At 37.8% G+C, this 21,397-nt stretch overlaps 1 protein-coding gene across 4 annotated transcripts in view; it reads left to right on the top strand.

Moving 5' to 3' along the window:
* Positions 1-21,397, top strand: part of BTBD3 (BTB domain containing 3) — a 35,387-nt gene that overhangs the window by 6,949 nt on the left and 7,041 nt on the right. Inside the window, exons 2-4 of one of the 4 annotated variants that reach the window (XM_059134044.1) lie at positions 18,889-19,186; positions 19,705-19,795; positions 20,373-20,491. In XM_059134044.1, the coding sequence (XP_058990027.1) occupies positions 19,044-19,186; positions 19,705-19,795; positions 20,373-20,491 (353 nt within the window). In that variant the 5' untranslated portion in view covers positions 18,889-19,043. Of the gene's footprint in view, positions 1-18,330; positions 19,187-19,704; positions 19,796-20,372; positions 20,492-21,397 lie in introns of those variants that run through there. The other 3 variants (XM_059134041.1, XM_059134043.1, XM_059134042.1) reach the window with 3 other exon arrangements.

Here is a 21,397-nt window from a genome sequence, read left to right on the forward strand (position 1 = left end):
ATCCAGGATCTCTGCCCCTTTCCCCACCTCTGTCTACTCCTCACACCCTTGTCCAAGTTTCCAGCACCTCTTGACTGGATTATTACAGTGGCCCCTTTTTTTTTCATTCCTTAGCTTCCTTTTAATATGTTATCAGCATAATAACCAGAGTAATCTTTTTAAAACAGGAGTCAGGTTAAATTAAAACTGTGCTGTGGCTTTCCACCTTACTCAGATTAAAGTCTGTTTTCTCATAAAGCTTCACAAAGCCCAATACAAATCTGCCTACCACTAACTCTGCCCTTTTTCCCACTTCTCTCCCTCTCTTTCCCTCCATTCCAGTCATCTTTACCTCCTTGTTGATCCAGAAATATAATAGACTCATTCCCACTCATTCCCACTCTTTGTGTTGGGTTTTCCCTCTGCCTGTAATATTTTCTCCCCAAGTATTTTCATGGCCAGTTTCCTCACCTCCTTCCAGACTTTACCTGAATATCACTTTGTCATGTCAGTGTGGTCTGCCCCATTTGTAAGTGCATGTTAAGCTCTGTATCCCTCTTACAGAGCTCTGCATTATTTTCTTTTTCTGTAGCATCTATTAACATTCTAAAATACCACCTGACTGGTTAATTGATTGATAGTGAATTGTCTCTTTCCCTACCCCTGCTAGGCTGTAAGTTCTTTGTGGGCAAATATTTTATGTCTGTTAATTAATTTGCCCCATGTGTCTGGTATGTAGGTGTTCAGTAAATATTTTAGAATGAATAAATGTAGTCTGCCTTATCTTTTTTTTTTCTTTTTCAATAAATTTCTTATAAAGTAGTATAAACCTTGGCATCGTTGGGTCCAACATTAATTATTTAACATCCCACCAGCAAGGGAGAAGTTCTAGAACGCGGGATTTACAGTGGATGTAATAATATGTAGACTGGCTATGAGGATTAAGTCAGAGACTGTAAAGTGCTGAATTGTGCCAGTGTGTGGGGACAAGTTGCTTAACTGTCAGAAAAGCCCAGTGCTCTGCCTTGATTCGCATTTGAATGATGTGAATTAGGTTCTAGAACCTGCTCTCTGGATTTCAGCTTTTAACCAAGGGTACCCTGGCTTCACTTTGGAAACTTTTCAAAATCATGTCTCAGCTCCCTGGTAAATATCAGTGATACACTGTTAACTAAATTTTTTAACCACTCCCTCAAAGTGGAATGCGACCATTTTTTTTCTCTTTTTGTGCTTGCTTGCTGTTAAGGACATCCTCCATCTCTTGTTCCCTTTAAACTTTTTTCCTCCGAGGTTGCAATAAATAAGTTCTTTCATAAAGTGATTTTGAAACCACTCAGAGCCACAGTACATGTTCAATTATGTAATTGAACATGGTACTAAATCCACAAAATCCAGGCATCTCAGTCCTTTACCTTCAGCTTCCCAGACTGCAGTCTGCTGCAGTCATTTTAGAGTTTTGCTTACAGTGTTTCTAGAGTCTCCTCTTAGGTTCTTCAAATCCAGAGTATGGCAAAAACATGAGACTCCCTTCCCTTCTCTTTTGGTAGAGTAAGAGCTGTGTGTATGGTTTGTCGCTGTGTGTATGGTTTGTCCTGTTGTAGTTGCTGTGCAAATAAGTGATGTCAAATACAAGAAAAAGATGATTTTTTTAGAGATCATATAAGCAACCAAAGAATAAACCAAAATGTATGTAATTCTAGAAATGCGTTAAGCTCAACAGCTATTGCCTAAACACAAAATCTGTGACATTTTTCTTAAGTTTGTGCTTTCTTTTCCTCTAGGCATGTATAGTTCCTTATTTTTTACCTCCTGAATTTTTCTGTAGTAGTATATGAGCAAGAGCAATCCCCATATTCAGTTAGAGGGTGTTAAGTGTTTTAGACATGATTACCGAACACATTTGGAATAGAATTTCTGAAGCACCACTATTCTGAGTACATTTGCCTGAAAAGTTTGATTTGCCTTTGAAACTCAGATTAGCATTATATCTGGGTTTAGTTATTGTCAGGATTCATTCTTTTGCAAATATCACTGTTATAATTTATTTTATTTTGAACTGCAAACAGTGTTATTGGCCAAGTTGGAACAGAAAGCATTGACCTGTCTTCCTGCTGCTGAATCACAAAATAACCCTTAGATTAGGCTATTTATTAATTGATAGCTCAGTTGGAGAATATACCTTGTTTTTATAGTTCTACACTTGGTTTGGGGACATATGTAGCAATTGTTTTCTTTGTAAAGTTATTTTTTTGTTTTGTTTTGTTTTTTTCTTTTTTAAATTGCCACCTCTTTTTATATTCATCCAGTGTTTTTGGAAGTGGTAATCTTGCCTACCCAACACCAGCAAACATACCTGCTCTATAGTGAGGGACTAATTTTGTCCTTTCGGCATTATTGCACTTTAGGTCTCTGGATAGACAAGGGATTACCAAGATCCTACTTACTTTCATATCTCTGTTCATGAAAAATGTAGTTAAAAAGTCAGGTATAGTAGTAAACTACATTTAGATGTGTTATTGGGGGGCTTTTTGGGGAATGATCTACATTCCTAGAAAGTCTAGAAAATGGTAAAATTTTTAATTAGTGTTACAGCAGGCTTCTCTTCCTGAAATAATAATATTGTCATCATTAAAAATCGTGGAAAGCTACTCAGAAGCACCTCTTGCTTAAGATGTAAGTTCAAGCTCCAAACAGCTGTTGCCAGCTGTTGCTTTCTCTTGTATAGCCCTTCCCACAGGCCACATCCCCTCACCCCCATGTCCCCTCTCTCTCCATGTCCCCATGTCAGACACCCATTCTGGCAGGGGTGCATCCCAGAGCATCCCCACCCTTTCCATGGTTTCTTCTTTCCCTTTCCTGGGGCCTTAGGAGATAGGGTAAGTAAGTACTAGAAACTGACACCTGTTTGTTGGAGGGCAGTCAGCAGTGGAGGGAAGTGTGTGGTCCGGTCACTTCTGGTCCCTTCTGATCGTTCTTCAGCAGACTCCCCACCCCTCCCCCACATGGTTTCAACACATCTTTCAATATATAGAATTATTTATGTGAATTAGTGGGTTTTCTAGTTAATTTAGTACTACTCGACAGTATCTCTGTGGGACCTACAGCCTATACTTACCTGAGATACTGGGTTACTTTATTACCTATTTTTTCTTGTCAGTGTCATGAAAGACTCCTCAAAGTGCCAAATTTGATCCTGAACTCTTGCTAGCATACAGCTGCTGGCAGGTACTCAAAATCATCACAAGGCATTGATACATTCTGCAAAATGGGTGTTGGTTAGGGATGTCAATATATAATAGTGTCTGGCTTGAGTAATAGGAAAATCAGATGCTCAAGTTTGGGACAACCTGTATTTTGATTTTACTGTCTTTCTATAATAACATATAATTATTGGGTATAAAGTAATTATGAGGATTACAATTGTACCAACATACACAACCTCTAAAATCCTTTTATAAGTGAAGCTAAGAAAGTATTTGAACACCAGGTCTTCAGTAAAAGGTTTTTTTTTTTTTTTTTTTTTTTTTTCCTTTTTTAAAGATTTTATTTTTAAGTACTCTTTATACCCAACAAGGGGCTCAGACTCACAACCCTGACATCAGGAGTTGCATGCTCCACCAACTGAGCCAGCCAGGTGCCCCAGTAAAGGCTGTTTTTAAATGAGAAATTACTGCTTGTAGATGAAGTATTTCCTTTGGACTTCAGCAAAGTCCTAACCTGAACTTTATTTCCAGCAAACTATTTTCTACTTAATATGTTACAAAGATTTTGGTTATTATGTAGAACCAAATATATTGTACTGTGTATACATAGTACATAGGACTGTATTAAATAAGTGTGAGAGAGCCAGGTTTAACTAATTGTGTGTCTCTAAATGAAGGGAGAAAGTGAACAGCAAATTCTCTTTATGTTGGCAGCCATGCTTACTTTGGGGGGACAGCAGAGGTTGCTACTTTTTCTTTTTGTATGTATGTATATATTTATTTGTTTATGCTATGTAAGTCACCATACAGTACATCATTAGGTTTTGATGTTGTGTTCCATGATTCATTGTTTGCATAACACCCAGTGCTCCATGCAGTACGTGCCCTCCTTAATACCCATCACCATCTTAACCCATTTCCTTACTCTCCCTATCTCCGAAACCCTCAGTTCGTTTCCCCAGAGTCCGTAGTCTCTCATGGTTTGGAAATCAGAGGGGAAGATGAACCATGGGGCTGCTACTTCTAATTCTTCTAAGGAAATGTGGTATAAGAGAAAGCAGATTATCAGGGAGAAACATCTACTTCATTCTTAGTGCTAAAATTTATGTGAAATTTCTAAGGACAGTTGTCAACTCAAAATCTGTTTAAATTTTTCTCATTTTAAGTCTTCTGAGAATCTTGTACCTCATGTTCTATGAATTTTGTGAGGTTGGGGCAAAGCTAATAAGATACCATACAGGGTCATAGAACAAATAGAATATTAGTTCTTTGACTGCTGTTAATTTTTGTGGCAGTTTGTCTTGTTTCTCTTGTGTTCTCTATTCTACTTACCTAATGTGCAAAAAAAAATTTTTTTTTTTTTTTTTTTTTTGCTCTGGGAATTATTGTTTTCTAGAAGAATAAAACCAAAAGCCTGTTGTGTTAAAAGAACCTTTGTTAAAAACCCTTAAGGGCTGGGCACCTGGGTGGCTCAGTGAGTTGAGCCTCTGCTTTCAGCTCAGGTCATGATCTCAGGGTCCCTCAGGGCCCTGGGATTGAGCCCCCCAATCGGGCTTTGCTCAGTAGGGAGCCTACTTCCCCCTTTCTGCCTGCCTCTCTGCCTACTTGTGACCTCTCTCTCTTTCTGTCAAATAAGTAAATAAAATTAAAGCAAAACAAAACAGCACGTAAGAGCTGACCACAATTCATGCTTACAATAAAATCCAAACTCTTAATTCTTATAATGCTAGGCAGGTATCAGTGGTTTTCATACTTTTTGGTTTCAGGATTCTTGTACTCCTATTTTGAGAAACACAGGGAAGTTTTGTTTATAGGGGTTTTCTCTCTTGTTATTTATTAGAGTAGAAATGAAAGCAAAGAAAAAAATTATGTATTATGTGTTTAAAAATAAATAAATTTGGGACTCTTGGGTGTCTTAGTCAAGTAAGTGTCTGCCTTCGGCTCAGGTCATGATCCCAGGGTCCTGGGATCAAGTTCTCCATCCGGGTCTTTGCTCATTGGGGAGCCCATTTCTCCCACTACCACTACCCCTGCTTGTGCGTGCTCTCGCTCTCTGACAAATAAATAAAATATTTTAAATAAATAAATGTATGTATGAATGTATGTTTGTATGACGGAAATCTCGTCTCCCAGACAGGTAGCTGGGAAAGGAATGATATTTTAATAGCCTTTTCAGATCATTGTGAATATTCTTTGCTGCCTTGTCAAAATTTGAATGTTAGTTTTTTTTAAAGGTTAATTGCCATGTGAAATCTGAAACTATCAGTGAACTTGTTGTACTTCTGTTACACTAAAGTCCATTGGTCTGTCTTGTACTTCAAATCGACCATTTTTTTCCCCTCTGCATGATTTTGTAATGTAATTGCACTGTTATTAGAAAATATTGGTTCAGTGAGTTATGCAAATCTCTCAAATGTTATGTTTCATTATACAGTATTTTAAAACTACATTCATTTAATATCATCACCAATCTCATTAGAAACAGTCTTAAAGTAAGTGTTGGGAAGCTATCAAACAAACTCATGGTGGTATAATCAAGATTTCTGAAATTTTAATTTCCTTAAATATTAGAATTTTATCATTGGCAGTAGTTTTTTTTTTAATTTGTTTTGTTTGAAGTAACACTCTCACTTTATTCATTTTTGAGAAGATGTCAGCTAGATATTTAAGTGTCATAAAGCATATTTGGCAAATTTTCTCCAGTACAATGGTATTCCATGAAGAAAGTGGCTCGTTCAGCTCTAACACAAACAATTGTATGAGTTGTTTTTTTTCTCAAGGCAACCATTCTATCTCTGTTTCACTATATATGCTTTAAGGGTACTTCCCATTTCATCACAAAGAATATTAAAAAGATATGTGCTCAAGGGTCAAGGTTTAATTAAATCCAACAGTTTTTACTGCTGCATCTCCCAGAGATTCCCCCACGAAATAGTACTTTGACTATGGCAAAGGAAGGAACAGTAGCTAATCTCTATTCATCGAAGTTGTTTTACCACTGTTGCTAAATCCTCCAGTTCCCCAGGTGTGGGCAGGGAGGAATGGGGAGAGAAAGGCAATTTGACTTGTCCTTCAGTGCATGTTCCCTTTGGCTGTTCAGGACCCGCTGGAGTGATCTTCACTTCAGGTGGCTTAGGAACCAGCAGCATCAGCAGTGATAAGAGTCGCAGAGCTAGGCTATGGATCAGTTCTTTAAGAGCTTCTGGAGCGAACTCTCCCTCTTCTGATTTGGAGCAGATGGCTCTTCTCATGAGGGCTTTTGGTTATGCATCACCACTACCAGATGTTATTAGGAGGTTTCAGAGGGCTGCAGTCACTTCTACCTACTTCAGATATTTCTTAACCGGTTCATTTCAAAACTGCTTAACATGCTTCATACCTTAAAGTCATGCATACTTTTAACAACAGGCACAGAACAACATATTTACCTTATCCCACCTTCCAAAAAAATAAATCTTATAGCCATTTTAAGTTACTTGGAAATCCAAGTTACTTTTATTTTTTTTTTTTTGCTAGTGCACAATTCAAACCATTGCTTTATAACAGTTTATTAACATTATCAACCCTACTTATGGTTTTTAAAATCATTGCTGGTGGTAAGTTTCCTTTATTAACATGCAAGAGACTTTGCAGCCATGGAGAAGGTACTGATATTACCGTCTTCATTTATTCTTACTCCAGTGTTGTAAGAGAATATATAGATAAGTTGAGAATTCTTTATTTTTGGTGGAACAAAAATCAAACACTATTTTAGTTCTTCTTGGTAAAGGATGATGTGGAAACACACATGTGTAAAAAGTGTACTTTTCTACTTGTGCTCATGCTCTGCAGTAATCCTGTTGTGAATTGCCCATCCGGGCACTGTGGTATGTTTGCCACGTAGGTGTGAGTTTCCAGACTGTTCATATACTGCGCCCTGTACACACAAGCCTGTTTTATTACTTTGTTTGAAGATTGGGTGTGTCTAATGTAGTGGAAATTTATCCATTCAGTGTTAAGTATAGACAAAACGCATTTCAAAGCAAAAGTCTCTGTAATTATCTATTTTTTTAGATTATTCATATGACTGCTTTCTTCTTTTCATGTGAATTGCTGAGAATTTATTATCCCTTCCAGTTCATTAAATCACTAAAATTCTCTATTGGTGCTATAAATAAATATGCCAGACCATGAATTGAGACTAGTTGATAAAGGCAGCTTTGTCCTAGTAACTGGGTCTTGCTTGCATATTCTAACTTTGAATATGTGACTATCTGTACTACAATAAATTTTAGACTTCTGATGAAGAAAAGCCTTGATTTAGGCACATGTGGGGACTTGCTTTAAGTAGAGCTTTAGCATTGTCAGTTGACCTAGCTGCAAGATGAATGCAATATTACAAGACCACATTTGTGCTTAGACATGTTCAAGAGAGCCTCGGGACACATTTAAAAGATGTCTAAGTTCTTTACCATTGTACCTCACATAAACCAGCTCAGGCAGCTAAAAACATCATAAACCTCAGTTTCAGACCATTTTAAACCCAGAATCAGTTGCACTCCATAAATGCACTGTAGGGTTCTAGATGGACTTGGATGTGTTGGACACGGTCCTCCCTGTTAGACAGTGATTGGAAGCCAGACGTGGGTGTGGTGCTGTTCGCTTTTATTGGGAGATGTGGAAATGGAGCCCTCAGAGAACTCCGACTCATTAGACCACGTAGGGCAGGAGGAAATGTGAGAGAGTGCTGCATGAAGAGTCTCTAAGCACCAGGAAATCTTCCTTGTTGAGGGGTTGGGGGGGGTGCATTAGGAAGGATGGGTAGGCTTCTGGTAGGTAGATTTGCCAGGAAGAAGGAGCAGTGAGGATGGCAAGAGGCAACAGGCTCATTTGCAGTATGGGAACAGTCTTCTTTGCTAGGTGAGCTCATGAAGAGGACAAGATAAAGAGCTCACAGCCAGGTCATGGCAATTCAAAATGCATTGCAAACCATGTGAGAAGGGTGAGAGAGAATTTCTTTTCTTCCTGGATGGACTCTTGGTCTGCAGTCCTATCATGCTGGTGGAGCAGGAGAGACTGAGCCATTCTTGTTTCACATTGTACCTCTTCAGGAAGAGTGGCACAGAGTCGTTGGTTAAAACTTGGCCACACACCACCTACTAAATTTTCCTTTTTGTTTCCCTTTTGATGCTATCTTTTACATTAAAAATTTTTTTTTAAGGATTTTTATTTATTTATTTGACAGACAAAGATCACAAGCAGTCAGAGAGGCAGGCAGAGAGAGAGATGAGGAAGCAGGCTCCCCGCTGAGCAGAGAGCCCGATGTGATGTGGGGCTTATCCCAGGACTCTGGGATCATGATCATGACTTGAGCCACCCAGGCACTCCTGTCTTTTACATTTTATGAGAGAGTTTTACCTTAAATGCTGATATCAACCAAGTCTCCTCTACTGAATTCCTGGTGGATCCATGGCCTTGCTGTGGCCAGCTAGTAAAATGCTTATGCAGAACTCTAACGCCTGTAAATTGGGATCACCATTTTCAGAGACTGCTTTTCCTTTGGTTCCAGTTATCATCATTACCGTAGACCTTGAATAGGTGCATTTAGCTCTCAACTATGGTGAAATGGTAGTTCTGTTATTTAAAAAAAGTAACAATTGAATTGCCACTCGTTGAGGATATATTTAGGTTTGGATATTTATTAATCTTTAATCTGCTCTTTATACTTAAGGTACACACATAAATACTGTCTGCCTGTTGTTTTATGATGCAGAAATTAGGAAAACCCAAATTTAAAAACATTTTTATGAATACTTTTGACTTCCTAAGTGAGACTTATTTGGGCATTATTTTATGAGCAATTAAATTATCTTATTCTATACATCTGGGCAGTTCAAGTACTGACCTACTTACATAGTAGCTCTTAATTAAAAAAAGAAATGCTTGCTGAATATATATTAGAATTTGAATTTTCGCTTGAAATACCTTATTTTCTTAGTTCTGGCATATGCAGTGAAACTAAGTACAGAACCGTCTCAACTTTTATTCTGATGACGGCAGCATGAGGGATGGAAACAACAAGGGAGTACTTTATCAATGCCAAATAATTATTTTCTGCAGCAAATGGAAGTCATCTCTGAATGTTAACTTGGTGTTGATATAGTGAAGGTTTTGCCAACCTTTATAGGACAGTGTACCTTTATATTGTGTCCTTCTCAACAGTCATGGAACATTGTATACTTTAAAGCTAATTAAAAGTAGGATAAAACCTATTTTTAAAATTTGGATTTAGAACAGATTTTACTTTGAGTTTTTGCCAGAAGTTGGTTGCTATAATAATCTTTTGTCACAGGTTTCTAATTCTACTTGAATTTTTTGTTAGGAAACATTTTTGTGACTTAGTTTAGAACTGTTTGTGCCTTTTTAATTTTCATTTGATAGTCTCTACTCCAGAAAAGTTAGGTTAGAGATTGGGTGTGAAGATGCCTTGTATAACTTCACATGTATTTGTATTTTCCCATAGCACGATTTCTCTCAGTGGAGCAGATTTCTTATTTTTAGATCTTGCACTGTTTGCTTAATATGACTATATTTCATGCTAGTCACGTACATTGTAAAAGGGAAAGCAGGCATTTCATTATTAGAGATCCTTGTGGATGTGTTTATTATGATGACCAAATTGTAGAATTGGTAACTGTTTTTTTTCTACATGATTTTGTTAAAATAAGAAATAAAAGCCCCCACCCCCACCTCCCCTGGCCTTGCCTTTACCAAACCTATCCTGTTCACTTTACAGTGATAAAAAATTTTAACCTAAGTTAATGCATTTCATTACTTAAGATGTTTTAGGACGCAGCTGGTGCATTGATAGGAGAGCAGTATTCATTTCTAAGCATTCTGTAGTGATAAATATAAATATAAGTATATATTTAGATGACTTGTGTTTGGTAAACTTTATTTCTTTAATCTTGTAGAGCTTTTTAAATAAGAGTTGTGGATGTTGGGAGAAATTGATCTGTGACATTTGTGCCATTTATACACTGTCTGGTGGTTTGAGCACATTTCCCATTGACCCATTCCATGTGCTTATTGGAAAAGGATGACTTGCCCAAATAGAGCAGGGATTCTTTAGTTTAGTTAACCATTAATGAGGAAGGGTTTTGGCTTTTATCTTAATGATCTGATTGTAGAAATGTTTTTGGGTATTCCTACTATCAGGGAAAAAAACAGCACCTGCTAAAGTTAAAAAAAAAAAAAGTTTTTCTTTGACTAGCAGACAATTTTCTTCTGTTAACTGAAGCCACCAACCAGCCTGGAGAAGGCAACAGCAAAGTTACTCCATTCTAGCATTTCCAATGGAATTAATGTCCCCTGTTGGATCAGTACAGTCTCCCTTCTAGCCTTCTTAGAAGTGACTTTCTGAAGCCTGATTTTAGTTTTCTTTGGAAAAATTGTTTTTTAGGTACCTAGGTGAAAGTCATACATGTAATGGAATCATTGTATTATGATAATAATATTTCTGCCTCTTAAACTGACATTTTAATATAGATTCTATTTGTTTGAAAATAATTAAGGGGTCATTTAGCTCCAGGTTTAATCTATATATAGTGTTGTTATAAGTTAATCTTTGATTGACTGATAAAATATCCTTAGCGAATATTACCCAGAGAATTAATAGGCTTCCGTTAGTCAAGTTTATGTACATGTATAGTTGTGTGCCATGAGAAAGTGTTAGAAATGCATTGTATTAATACTGGAACTCTTACCAATGGAAATTCTCATTTTGGAATTTCCATCCAGACTTTATACTGTATCATCGGTTATTGTTGTAGCAGTCTCAGTTGAGAACTATGATTATATACTTTATCAAATGACTATTTGATAAAAGCTCAATTATTCTAATGTAATTGAGTCAGAATTCTTGCTGCCATCTTGCCTGATTAAGGGAGTAATTAACCAATCTAAAGAAGAGAGCCCTTTCTTTTTGTTGAATTATATATCTTCGACCTTACGTCACTGATCGTAAGGAGCTATCAGTTGTAAGATATGCTATTATTTATGTACCAAGAAGAAAGGGAAGAAAAGGTCCTAGTACTTATACTCATGAGATGCCATCAATTATAAGATAAACCCAATTTCAGAGATGTTAAATGGGGGAGAGAGTAATAATTGATAAAATATGGCACATTTGTATGTACATAGTTTTTGTTGGGTATAGGTTATAATCATAATACGAAAATGTAAAGAAAACTGTATTAAATAAATCAGTATTCCTGCCAAACACACAGATTCTTTAATCCTAGAAAACTAGAATTGGAAAAAAAGAAGAGATTATGTAGTCAACACTTTTACACAAGAGGAAATTTCCTAGGAGATCATCTAGAGTATATAAAAATTAGCAATTTTTGTTTAGTATCCCATATGACATATGACAAGTGCATACGACAGAGCTTATAAGCATCAAATATCATGTTAAATACCATATGAAATTTTTTAAAGAATCATTTTTCCTGCCTTCAGAGAACAGTCACATTCAACCTTTGGGCATATTTCCCAAGATTTAAGTACAGTTTAATGTTAATGGGAACTCTGTGTGATGAAAAGGAAATGACTTAGTCAAACTATCCATGAGCTTCATCCTTCCAGCCAGCACTGAGGTATGCCACACCCAGTTACTTGTGTTGCTTATCACCCTTGGTGCCACAATTAAAACTAGGTCATTGTTGAGAGAGGCCAAGTTGACTTGATAGTGTAGACGTTACTCTGTGCTCCATAGATAGACAGCTTGCAGCTTTGGGCTCTCAGAAAGGGGTACAGCAGAGCATCTGCTCTCAGTTTCAGTCAAGCAGAAAACGCCTAGAGTAGGGGTTTCTTTGGGTTTTGTTGTTTTGGAAGATTGTATCACAAATATTTCCCGCTTTGGGTATAATTGTTACTAATAGTGAAAGCTTACCTTTGCAAAGTGTTTTCAACTTTTATCAAAATGTTTTCACAAACATGTAATCTTGCCTTCACAGTAAACCTGAGAGGGTTGAATGGGTATAATTATCCCATTTGGCAGATGAATAAAACAAGGCTCATGGATATTAAGTAACCTCTTAAGGTCACTTTTTGTTGGCTGTCGGTCTTTTTCACTATACCATGCTGCCAATGCTTGACTCCATATTTATTTCTAAATTTAGAAAGCATCTAGCCTATTTTGCAGCAGCTCTTGCTGTCTTAAAAACTGCCAACATTTTATTGCTTACCTGTTTTACTTCCTTAATCACAAACATAACTTCTGCTCAGTGTTGAAAAGTAAACAAAAGCAAAACACTATTCCATCGTGATTACCAGGTTAAATTAAAATTATTCTCCTCTCTGATGGTCTGTTAGTAATTTTTGGAAGTGATACTCATTTCCACAGTCTACCCTGACTTGTTTAAGCCTCAGTTAACCTTGCTCTGTAGCTGTTTAGGTATCTTGTGGTAAACCATACACAAGTCCAGACAAGAACTTCAAAATCAGAGCAAGTTAAACAAGACTTGCCAGCATTGTTAGTTGTTGACATAGGATTTGTTAGTATAAATCACAAGTGCCCGGTTTTTCCAACTTTGGTTTTACCTGGCAAGCCCCTTCTGTTCTTGAGCAGCTTCCTCATGGCTGTTAGGCATTTACGTTCCTTCCTGTTACAGTTCCTCTCCATGTCTTTCCAGAAAGTGTCCTAGAATTCTTCCTGCAGGGTGCAGAGTATATATGTTCACGGTTTTCTTATCTGTACATTTTGCATATATTTTTTTCTTCTAAAGTAGATTAGAAGTATGAAGACAAAGCATTATGTAAAAATATGGGGTAATTAACTGTGGATGGAAATTAGAGTCAGTGGAACAGACAAAATTAGGCAGCCAATCTGGAAATCTGCATTCTAGTCCAGACATCGCCCCACTGCTTAACCATTCACAAATCCCTTCTGGACGCCTAGTCCCTTTATCTGTTGACAGAGTTGTATTAAATAATTTCTAGATTCCCTTTCTTTTCCGAACCTCATTCAAGTCCCCGCGCTGAATATACAGGATTCTACTAAATAAAGAGGGATTCCTGGCAGACCTTCCAGTGGTGAAAAAGATGATCTAAGTGAGCTTAAATTCAGCTGATAATCTTGTTGTTATTGGAAATTGAATGAAAAGAGATAAAGGTGGTTGAACTTTCTGACAATTGTAGAAATCATCAGAAACCCACAGTGACTAGCTAACCTCTTAAGTTTGGTTCTTGGTCTTGCTCACTATTGTGTGACAGTCACCAGCATGCTGTAAGATCATCATGTTGAATTTTAAGTGCAGGTTTTCCCTACTATTCAAAGTACAGTGTACCTGTGAAACCTTTTGTAAGCCAAAATGGCATAAAGAAGCAATTACCATTAGTTTATTAGGGAAAATTTTTGAGTTTTCCCAGAACCGAAAAACAGCCTCTCTTTGGCTTTTCTGATACTTTAGGACCTATCTTCCTAATGGGTGCACAAAGTAAACCAAGGTAAAGCATAGATGCTATGGTAATGGGATGGCAGCTTGATGCTGAGTGTAGTTCTTGAGAAAGGAGCTTGGTGGTGCCACATTTCTCAGGATGTGTGCTGCTTCCACTGCAAAACACGCTGAATGCTATTTTTGCTTTTTCCTTTTTTTCGTGAAAGCAAAAATTCTTTGGGTTTCCTTTAGCTAGTGGAAACATATATTAATGTAGGTCTTTCATAAAAGCAAAGTGCATAACATGAACTTTCAGAAAGTGAGGGATACATATGTACTTTCATAAAAGATCAATGGGCTTCTTAATCCATTTACTTCATTAGGGCAGATTAACCATGTCTCATAACAGCTTTAAAATTCAGGAAGTCTGGGACGGGACGCCTGGGAGGCCCAGTCAGTCAGGCGTCTCCTTCAGCTCAGGTCATGATCCCAGGGTCCTGAGACAGAGTCCCTCATCCATCCTCCTTGCTCAGAGAGGAGTCTGCTTCTATCTGACCCTCTGCCTTCTTCCCCTGCTTGTGCTGTCTCGCCCGCTTGCTCTCAGGCAATAAATTAAAAAAAAAAAAAAAAAAAAAAAAAATCCAGGACGCATAAGAAAAAATATAATGCTAGTTGAAAAGAATTATTAGAATGAAATACAAAAATACATTTGGGTTGGTATCCTTTATTTATCCACCCTTCAACCTAATGAGGGGTGTTTTTGCATTGCAGATTCAATAGATGGAATTTTAACTCTATGCTTAATTTCACGGGGAGGGGGGAGAAACCATAATTTGTATTTAATGAAATAGCCTATAGATACGTAAGCAGAGAAGAAAATGATATAAGGGCGCCTGGGTGGCTCAGTGGGTTAAGCCACTGCCTTCGGCTCAGGTCATGATCTCAGGGTCCTGGGATCGAGTCCCGCATCGGGCTCTCTGCTCAGCAGGGAGCCTGCTTCCTTCTCTCTCTCTCTCTCTGCCTGCCTCTCAGTATACTTGTAATTTCTCTCTGTCATATAAATAAATAAAATCTTTAAAAAAAATGATATAAATATTTTGTGTATTCAAATCAATCATAAATCTTCATAGTATTTCATTGTGTTCTGGGTCATGGATTACCCTGAAAGACAGATGATAACTGTGGCTCTTCTTCCCAGAAAAATAAATGCACACTCCTAGTTGTGCATGCCATTTGTTGATGCAACCATTGCCTTCTTCCCCTTAGTCCCAAGTTCTTGATAGGAAAGTTACCCTGGAAAGTTAAACCTTGAAAGCTATTAGAAATCATCTAAACTAGTACTACTTAAACTGTGCTTGTGAAATCAGTGGAATGAATCAAGACCAACATTAAAAAGAAAAGAAAAAAATAGGATAGAAAATATCTGTGCTATCATAACGGGCTAATTCTGTTTTGTGAACTATCTTTCCATTTATGGGCGCATATGGTGGCGTGCACGTGTGCTAGTACTGAGTCCAGATATAAAATGCATTTGTTAACTGAGGATTGAAGGTAAAGATTGAGAAACACTCAGCTGTTCTAGAGAACCTGTTCATATTGTAGCTGAGGAACTTGATGCCCTTAAAGGCTAAATGATTTGTCAGACTCCCCTCCCCTTCAACACACACGTACAATCAATTTTTGGTGGTTGAGCCAGTACTGAACCACATTACTCAATTGCTAGTTTTGCTGTTCCACAATACTAAGTTTTCAAAATAGAATTGTGAAGTAGATTATTTCAAAATATTAAGTGGTCATCTGTTTCACACTTGGCATTCTTTAATCCTTTATTTTTCCTACTGAAATGACCTCTGTCATTGTCCTATAAAATAATCATGAGCATGAGCTGCTTTTCCAGAGTTTGAAAAATATTTTGAGGCCTTTCTGTTGGCTCTCCACACACCTGAATCCTAGAATTCTGACACTTAGGGCCTAATCAGAAGAATTTTAGAATAAGACACCAAGGTTAAGTTTTATGACCAAACCAAATTAATCATTTTGAATTATTTCTACATTCAGTTGATAACTAAATGCAAAATGTGGCTCCAACTTTTGATACTGGATCACTGGGAGACCTTGTAGCCTTCTTTATTTTAATCTAACAGGAGGCTTTCTCAAACTTGAATGTCATACAGATTGCCTAGAGGGTCTTGTTAAAATGCACTTCTGGGGGCGCCGGGGTGGCTCAGTGGGTTAAAACCTCTGCCTTCAGCTCACATCATCCCAGGGTCCTAGGATGGAGCCCCTCATTGGGCTCTCTGCTTGGCAAGAAGCCTGCTTCTTCCCCTCTCTCTCTCTCTCTCTCTCTCTCTCTACTTGTCTCTGCCTACTTATGATCTCTGTCAAATAAGTAAAATCTTAAAAAAAAAAAAAAATGCACTTCTCATCCAGAATCTGGAGGAGTTTCTGGATTTCTAATAGACTGTCTGGAGGTGCTGCTGCTTCTAGTAGCAAGGGCTTGATGTTACCTTTTAAACCATGGTAGGAAAATAAAGCTTTCAAGAAGCTTTCCATGTCTTGATTTTTATTAACATTTTCATGCTTTTCAAATGGGCTACAAAAATTAAAATGTCATTTAAATTTTAATTGTATTACTTTTTGTATTTAAGAATATAACTTTAAAAGAGCCATACTTATCAACCCCCACATTATATGAGTGACAGTGGCCCTCTTTGCAGCATTGTTCTAGGGGATTCAGAATGAGCAGTGCTTCATGTAACTAGAATGTTCAGGCTTTTCCACAGAACTTAATTTTCCAAATACCCAAAACCTTGAATTTCAAGAAGAACATTTTCTAAAATATTATATAATTTTCTTAAGCTACTGTGTGCAGTTGTTGTTCTAATGATGTAAGAGCAGTGGTTGTTCAAGGTTTTCTTGGAAAAAGGTATTGAACTGCATGTGAAATGAATAAAAGCCACAACGCCTTCTTAAGTTCTTACATCTGCTTTTTGTGCTTTGACTATTTTGTCTGTACAGATGACAATTATTAGTAGTAAAGCAGCTCATTTCCCTTTGCAATCTAATTGGTTGCTATCTGACCTGAAAGTCAGGTATGTTTGGACTAATCCTGGTCAGAAGGACCTCCCTGTTGTGGGGGCTTTCTATTGAGGCTGGTGTCTGGAAGTTCAGTAGCAGTTGAGCAGGAGAGATATCTTTTGGTTTTATCCATATCCTGGGTAATTAGCTCAAATAGAACACATGTGCTCCTTCTTTATACCTTTCACTGCATGCTTTTTAAAAACTGGTCTCTAGATCTCTCTCTCTGGACCATTGTGTGATTTGAAAGGATGGGTAGCCCTGTGATTGGGAACACACAATAATTGTAATAAATAAGCAGCACTTCAGGGTCCTTCTAAAATGGGGATGAATAACCTTGTGGAAAGACCGTTGGTTCTCTTACACAGTCAGTCCTGTCCTGGCTTTGCAGTTTTAAGAGTGATAATGAAGACAATAAAGAGGATATTCCTTGGCTCAGTGTCACGATTTAGGGTCCAGGGATTAAAAGTTTGATTTCAGTGTGTTCTCTTCAGCAGATTATTAGTTATAATAACCATCACAGTGCATTCGTAGAGCCCTCGCTTGGTCAGGCAGTCATTATTCTGAAGACTCCTGTGCTATAAGTAGGACTGTGGCCATGAAGACTGCCTTAGGTGAAGGGCTGGGGGGACGGGGAGCAAATTTCTGCTGCACTTGAAACAAATGAGAGTAATCCAGGTAGATAAGGGTGAGATTCAGTCTCCTCAATAGTCCGTCTTTAGAAATAAATAAGCATGTGTGGCACCCGTAGCAGGTGTTTTTTCTTGCTCATCAAAGGCTAGAAATTGTTGGGGGATTCACATGCATGAAAACCACATACGTAGTAGTATATATTCTTCTGATTCAAAGGAGGGAGAACCTGTTTGCATTTTTAACTGAGCAGCATCAGAACATTTATCATTTTGAATAGCCTTATTACTGGTTTTGTGTTAAAAGTTGTGGATTATATTCTTTAAAATCATGACAAGTTAAATGTAGTCATAACATTTAGGCTGGATTTTGAGATCCTGAGCAGGGCCCATCTGACCTATTTTTAGTGAATTATAATTTTAAATGCCGATTAGCAGATTTGTGTAATTTGAATCTTACTTTTTATGTCTAAAATCTGTCTGTTTCAGTGCGGCTAAACCTACTGGTATAATCTTAGTCTAATTTAAAAGTATTTTCCGGTCTGGGACTCCTGTCAAAGATCGTCATAGGAACTAGAAAATGTTGGGAGGTAAAACGAACACATGACCTCATCTCTCTTATTTTGCACTAGACTATAACTTGCATTCAAAGAGACTGCAAAAAGAAAAACAACATTCCTTTCCATTAAGCTGTAATAAGTGTGTTATTTAGTATGGTTTTGCTATAATAATCCCTTTTAGAGGGAAGAAAGGAGGATTTTGTTTGAAGTATTTGAAACTAAATGCTGCCGGGATAAAGATTTTACTAGAAATACAGAGTAGATATCAGTCCCTACCCTTTGTTAATTGATCCTGCTTGTTTAGCTGGGGAAATAAAAAATGTACATCTACTGAAGAGAAGTCTGTGAGCACAAACTGTTCCTTTCCTGTTTGCAGATCTATTTCATAGGTTGTTTATTTTAGGAGACAACAGAATGCAACTGCTGTTCCTTTAATATCAGAGCTATGCACGTTACAATAGGTGTCACTGTTTTGCTTGGTCCAATCATGATTGGTGACTTCAGCTATTGGCTCCGAGCACTGGCTGTCTGACTCCATCTGCAGGGCTGTAATACCTACTCTCCTCCGATCCATTCACCACACAACTTCAGCCGGCTGAACAGACTCGCACGGCTCCAGCACATCTTGCTAACCTAATTCAGAAAACAAGCGCTACTGCTCTCTGCCTGTCATCTTCGCTCAGTCTAGCATTTTTCAGGTGATCTAGGAAACTGGGTTATTTTTATGAGCAAATAAGAGAAATAGGAATCATGATGGAGATGTATTTTGCAGACCCAGTACTGGATAAAACTTAAAGCCAGTTTCTATTCAACATAGTGAAAAGGTCACCTTGTCCGGCTGAGAAAAGAAGCAAAATAACAGCTTGTTGGTTTCTGTTAACATCTTGGCTCGTGCCAGCCTCTGTCCCTCGATGTGCGCACCAGTTTGGGATATCTAGCTGTAAAGAGAGACATACTGTACTCATGGTAGATGACAAGGAAAAGAACATGAAATGTCTCACCTTCTTCTTGATGCTTCCAGAGACGGTAAAGAATAGGTCCAAGAAAAGCTCAAAGAAGACAAATACTGGCGGTGGCGGCGGCGGCAGCAGCAGCAGCAGCAGCAGCAACAGCAACAGCAAGTTGCCCCCAGTTTGTTATGAAATAATTACCTTGAAGACTAAGAAGAAGAAGAAGATGGCTGCTGATATATTCCCTCGTAAAAAACCAGCCAACTCCAGCAGCACCACTGTCCAACAGTACCACCAGCAGAATCTCAGTAACAACAACCTCATTCCAGCCCCAAACTGGCAGGGTCTCTATCCCACCATTAGAGAAAGGTAAGTTCCCAGCCAGCATATTTACTTTAAAAGTTTTCCTGTGTTGAAGTTTCTGTTTTGCACAACCTGTAATGTATTTTAACATAAATCTGTGTTTCCTCTTTTCCCAGAAGCTTTATTGGTAATGGAAAACTGCCTTGTATCTTTTCCAAAACAGTACAGCTGTTTTCCTCTTAGATAAAAATGTTTTTTGCAAGCTGTAACATTTAAGTGACAGGCTTGTGTCCACGGACCATGGAAGGTTTGAAGATAGAAGCCTCTTTTTTGTCCTTAGTCTAATGAAAAGTTTGGATTACTTTTTGGGTTTTTGTTTTGTTTTGTTTTGTTTTAACTCTAGTTACTTCTCATGTGTTTGCAATGATCACAAACAGTTGTTTAGTTGGAATCTTTATTTGTAGTTTAACCCTGAAATTACTAAACTGTTGCTTAGCTTGTGATTCTTTCATGGGTTTTGTATGTTGGGGAGGGGTATTAAAAATGCTGGCTGCTGTACATTAATGAATTGCCTCTGTTTGTAGAAATGCGGTGATGTTCAATAATGATTTGATGGCAGATGTACATTTTGTGGTTGGGCCACCAGGTGGGACTCAGCGGTTGCCAGGACACAAAGTAAGCAACAGCTGCATTACTGGTTTAGTCCTGAGATTTACAAAGAGGGACCCTCTTCATAAGCCTGAAACTTGGTTGGGGTGGGCAGCTTGCCGATGGCAGGCAGTGCGTGTTTCAGCCATCACAGAGAAGGCAAAGCCTCTCCAAAGGGTCTTGGCCACGCTTAATTTTTTTTTCTTTGTTTCTTTCTAGCCTGCTTTACATCCCACACAAAAACATGCCCTCTCAACTTTCCAGTCCTGGGAAGTTGTTGCGACAGGTTAGGAAAGTCATGTTTACTCTTCCCCTAGAAATTGGTTCTGTAAGCTTTTATTTGATTTATTTATTTTGTAATGAGGGAACTTAGACATTAATCTCTTAAAGCCTTGAGGTAATTAGCAGCATAAAGACTGGCTTGCTTGAGCATCTATCTTCTGCTTTCACAGCAAGATACACACTGTACCTTGGCTTTGAAGAAAGAGCAGGTGTAGGTGCTCCATGTCCACCAAACCTGATTGTTCAGAGTTGTTTTTCTGGACTGATTTGCTGAAAATGCTTTCAGTTTAGTGCATGAAATAAGATTTCCCTTTCTCCACAGTATGTTTTAGCTGTTGGGAGCTCTGTGTTCCATGCAATGTTTTACGGAGAACTTGCTGAGGACAAAGATGAAATCCGTATACCAGATGTCGAACCTGCTGCTTTTCTCGCTATGCTGAAGTAAGCATCGTTCATTTGTTTAGAAAGAGTTTGTTTATGCTCTGTTTGTACTCTGCTGGTTTCTCAGTTAAATATAAGAAAAGGAGACTTATGAAGAAAGAGGGTGCTGCTTACCTTGTAAATGTTTTTGGAGAAAACTTATGTGCATTTTCAGGGGAAAGCATGTGGAACTGTGCAGGCATCTATAATACACCTTGGCATGGGATTTGGGAGCAAGTGACATGGATAGTGATTTGATTTTTAACGACTCACAGTCAAAGAAAAATCACTTTCTTGTGTAGGATTATCTGATTGCGCATGTTCTCTCTGACAGCATTGTGTATGAAGAAGTGTCCAAAGACATAAATTATATTTTTGTTTCACAAATTTTGTTTCACAATTTGAAGTACCACTAGTTAAGAGATTTCTCAGTTTTTTAGGAGTTCCTGTTTCCTCTTGGTAAATGTAAAAGTTACTGTGTTAAAATAATCTGGTCTTTGCCTATATGTACATGTGCATACCCTTATATAAAATCAGATACCATTTCTCAAAAGATAAAGCATTTGCATTTGATGGTAGAGGAGACATTTTGAGAGAGATGAATAGTTTTCTATAGTTTTATATGTATTTTAACAGGAAGACTTTAATTAATAATATACAAATGTGAAGCTGTAAGATATATGCTTATTTAAAAAATAGTTTTTTGTCTCATGGGTCTTTTTTAAACTCCATTACGTGTTGACTAGCTAAATAGAGTCTACTCCTCTGATGTGCACTGCTGCTGGACAGTGATGTCTACTCTGTGATTAACCTATAGTGATTATTTTAAATAACGTTTTATGATTTTTGTTAAATCCTTCTTCTAGCACACCAAGTATACGCAGAGTTCAAGGTTGTCTACTTCTGTGGGGATTTAGGTTCCCTGGA

The sequence above is a fragment of the Mustela lutreola genome, chromosome 9 (assembly GCF_030435805.1).
Source record: "Mustela lutreola isolate mMusLut2 chromosome 9, mMusLut2.pri, whole genome shotgun sequence".
NCBI lineage: Eukaryota > Metazoa > Chordata > Mammalia > Carnivora > Mustelidae > Mustela > Mustela lutreola.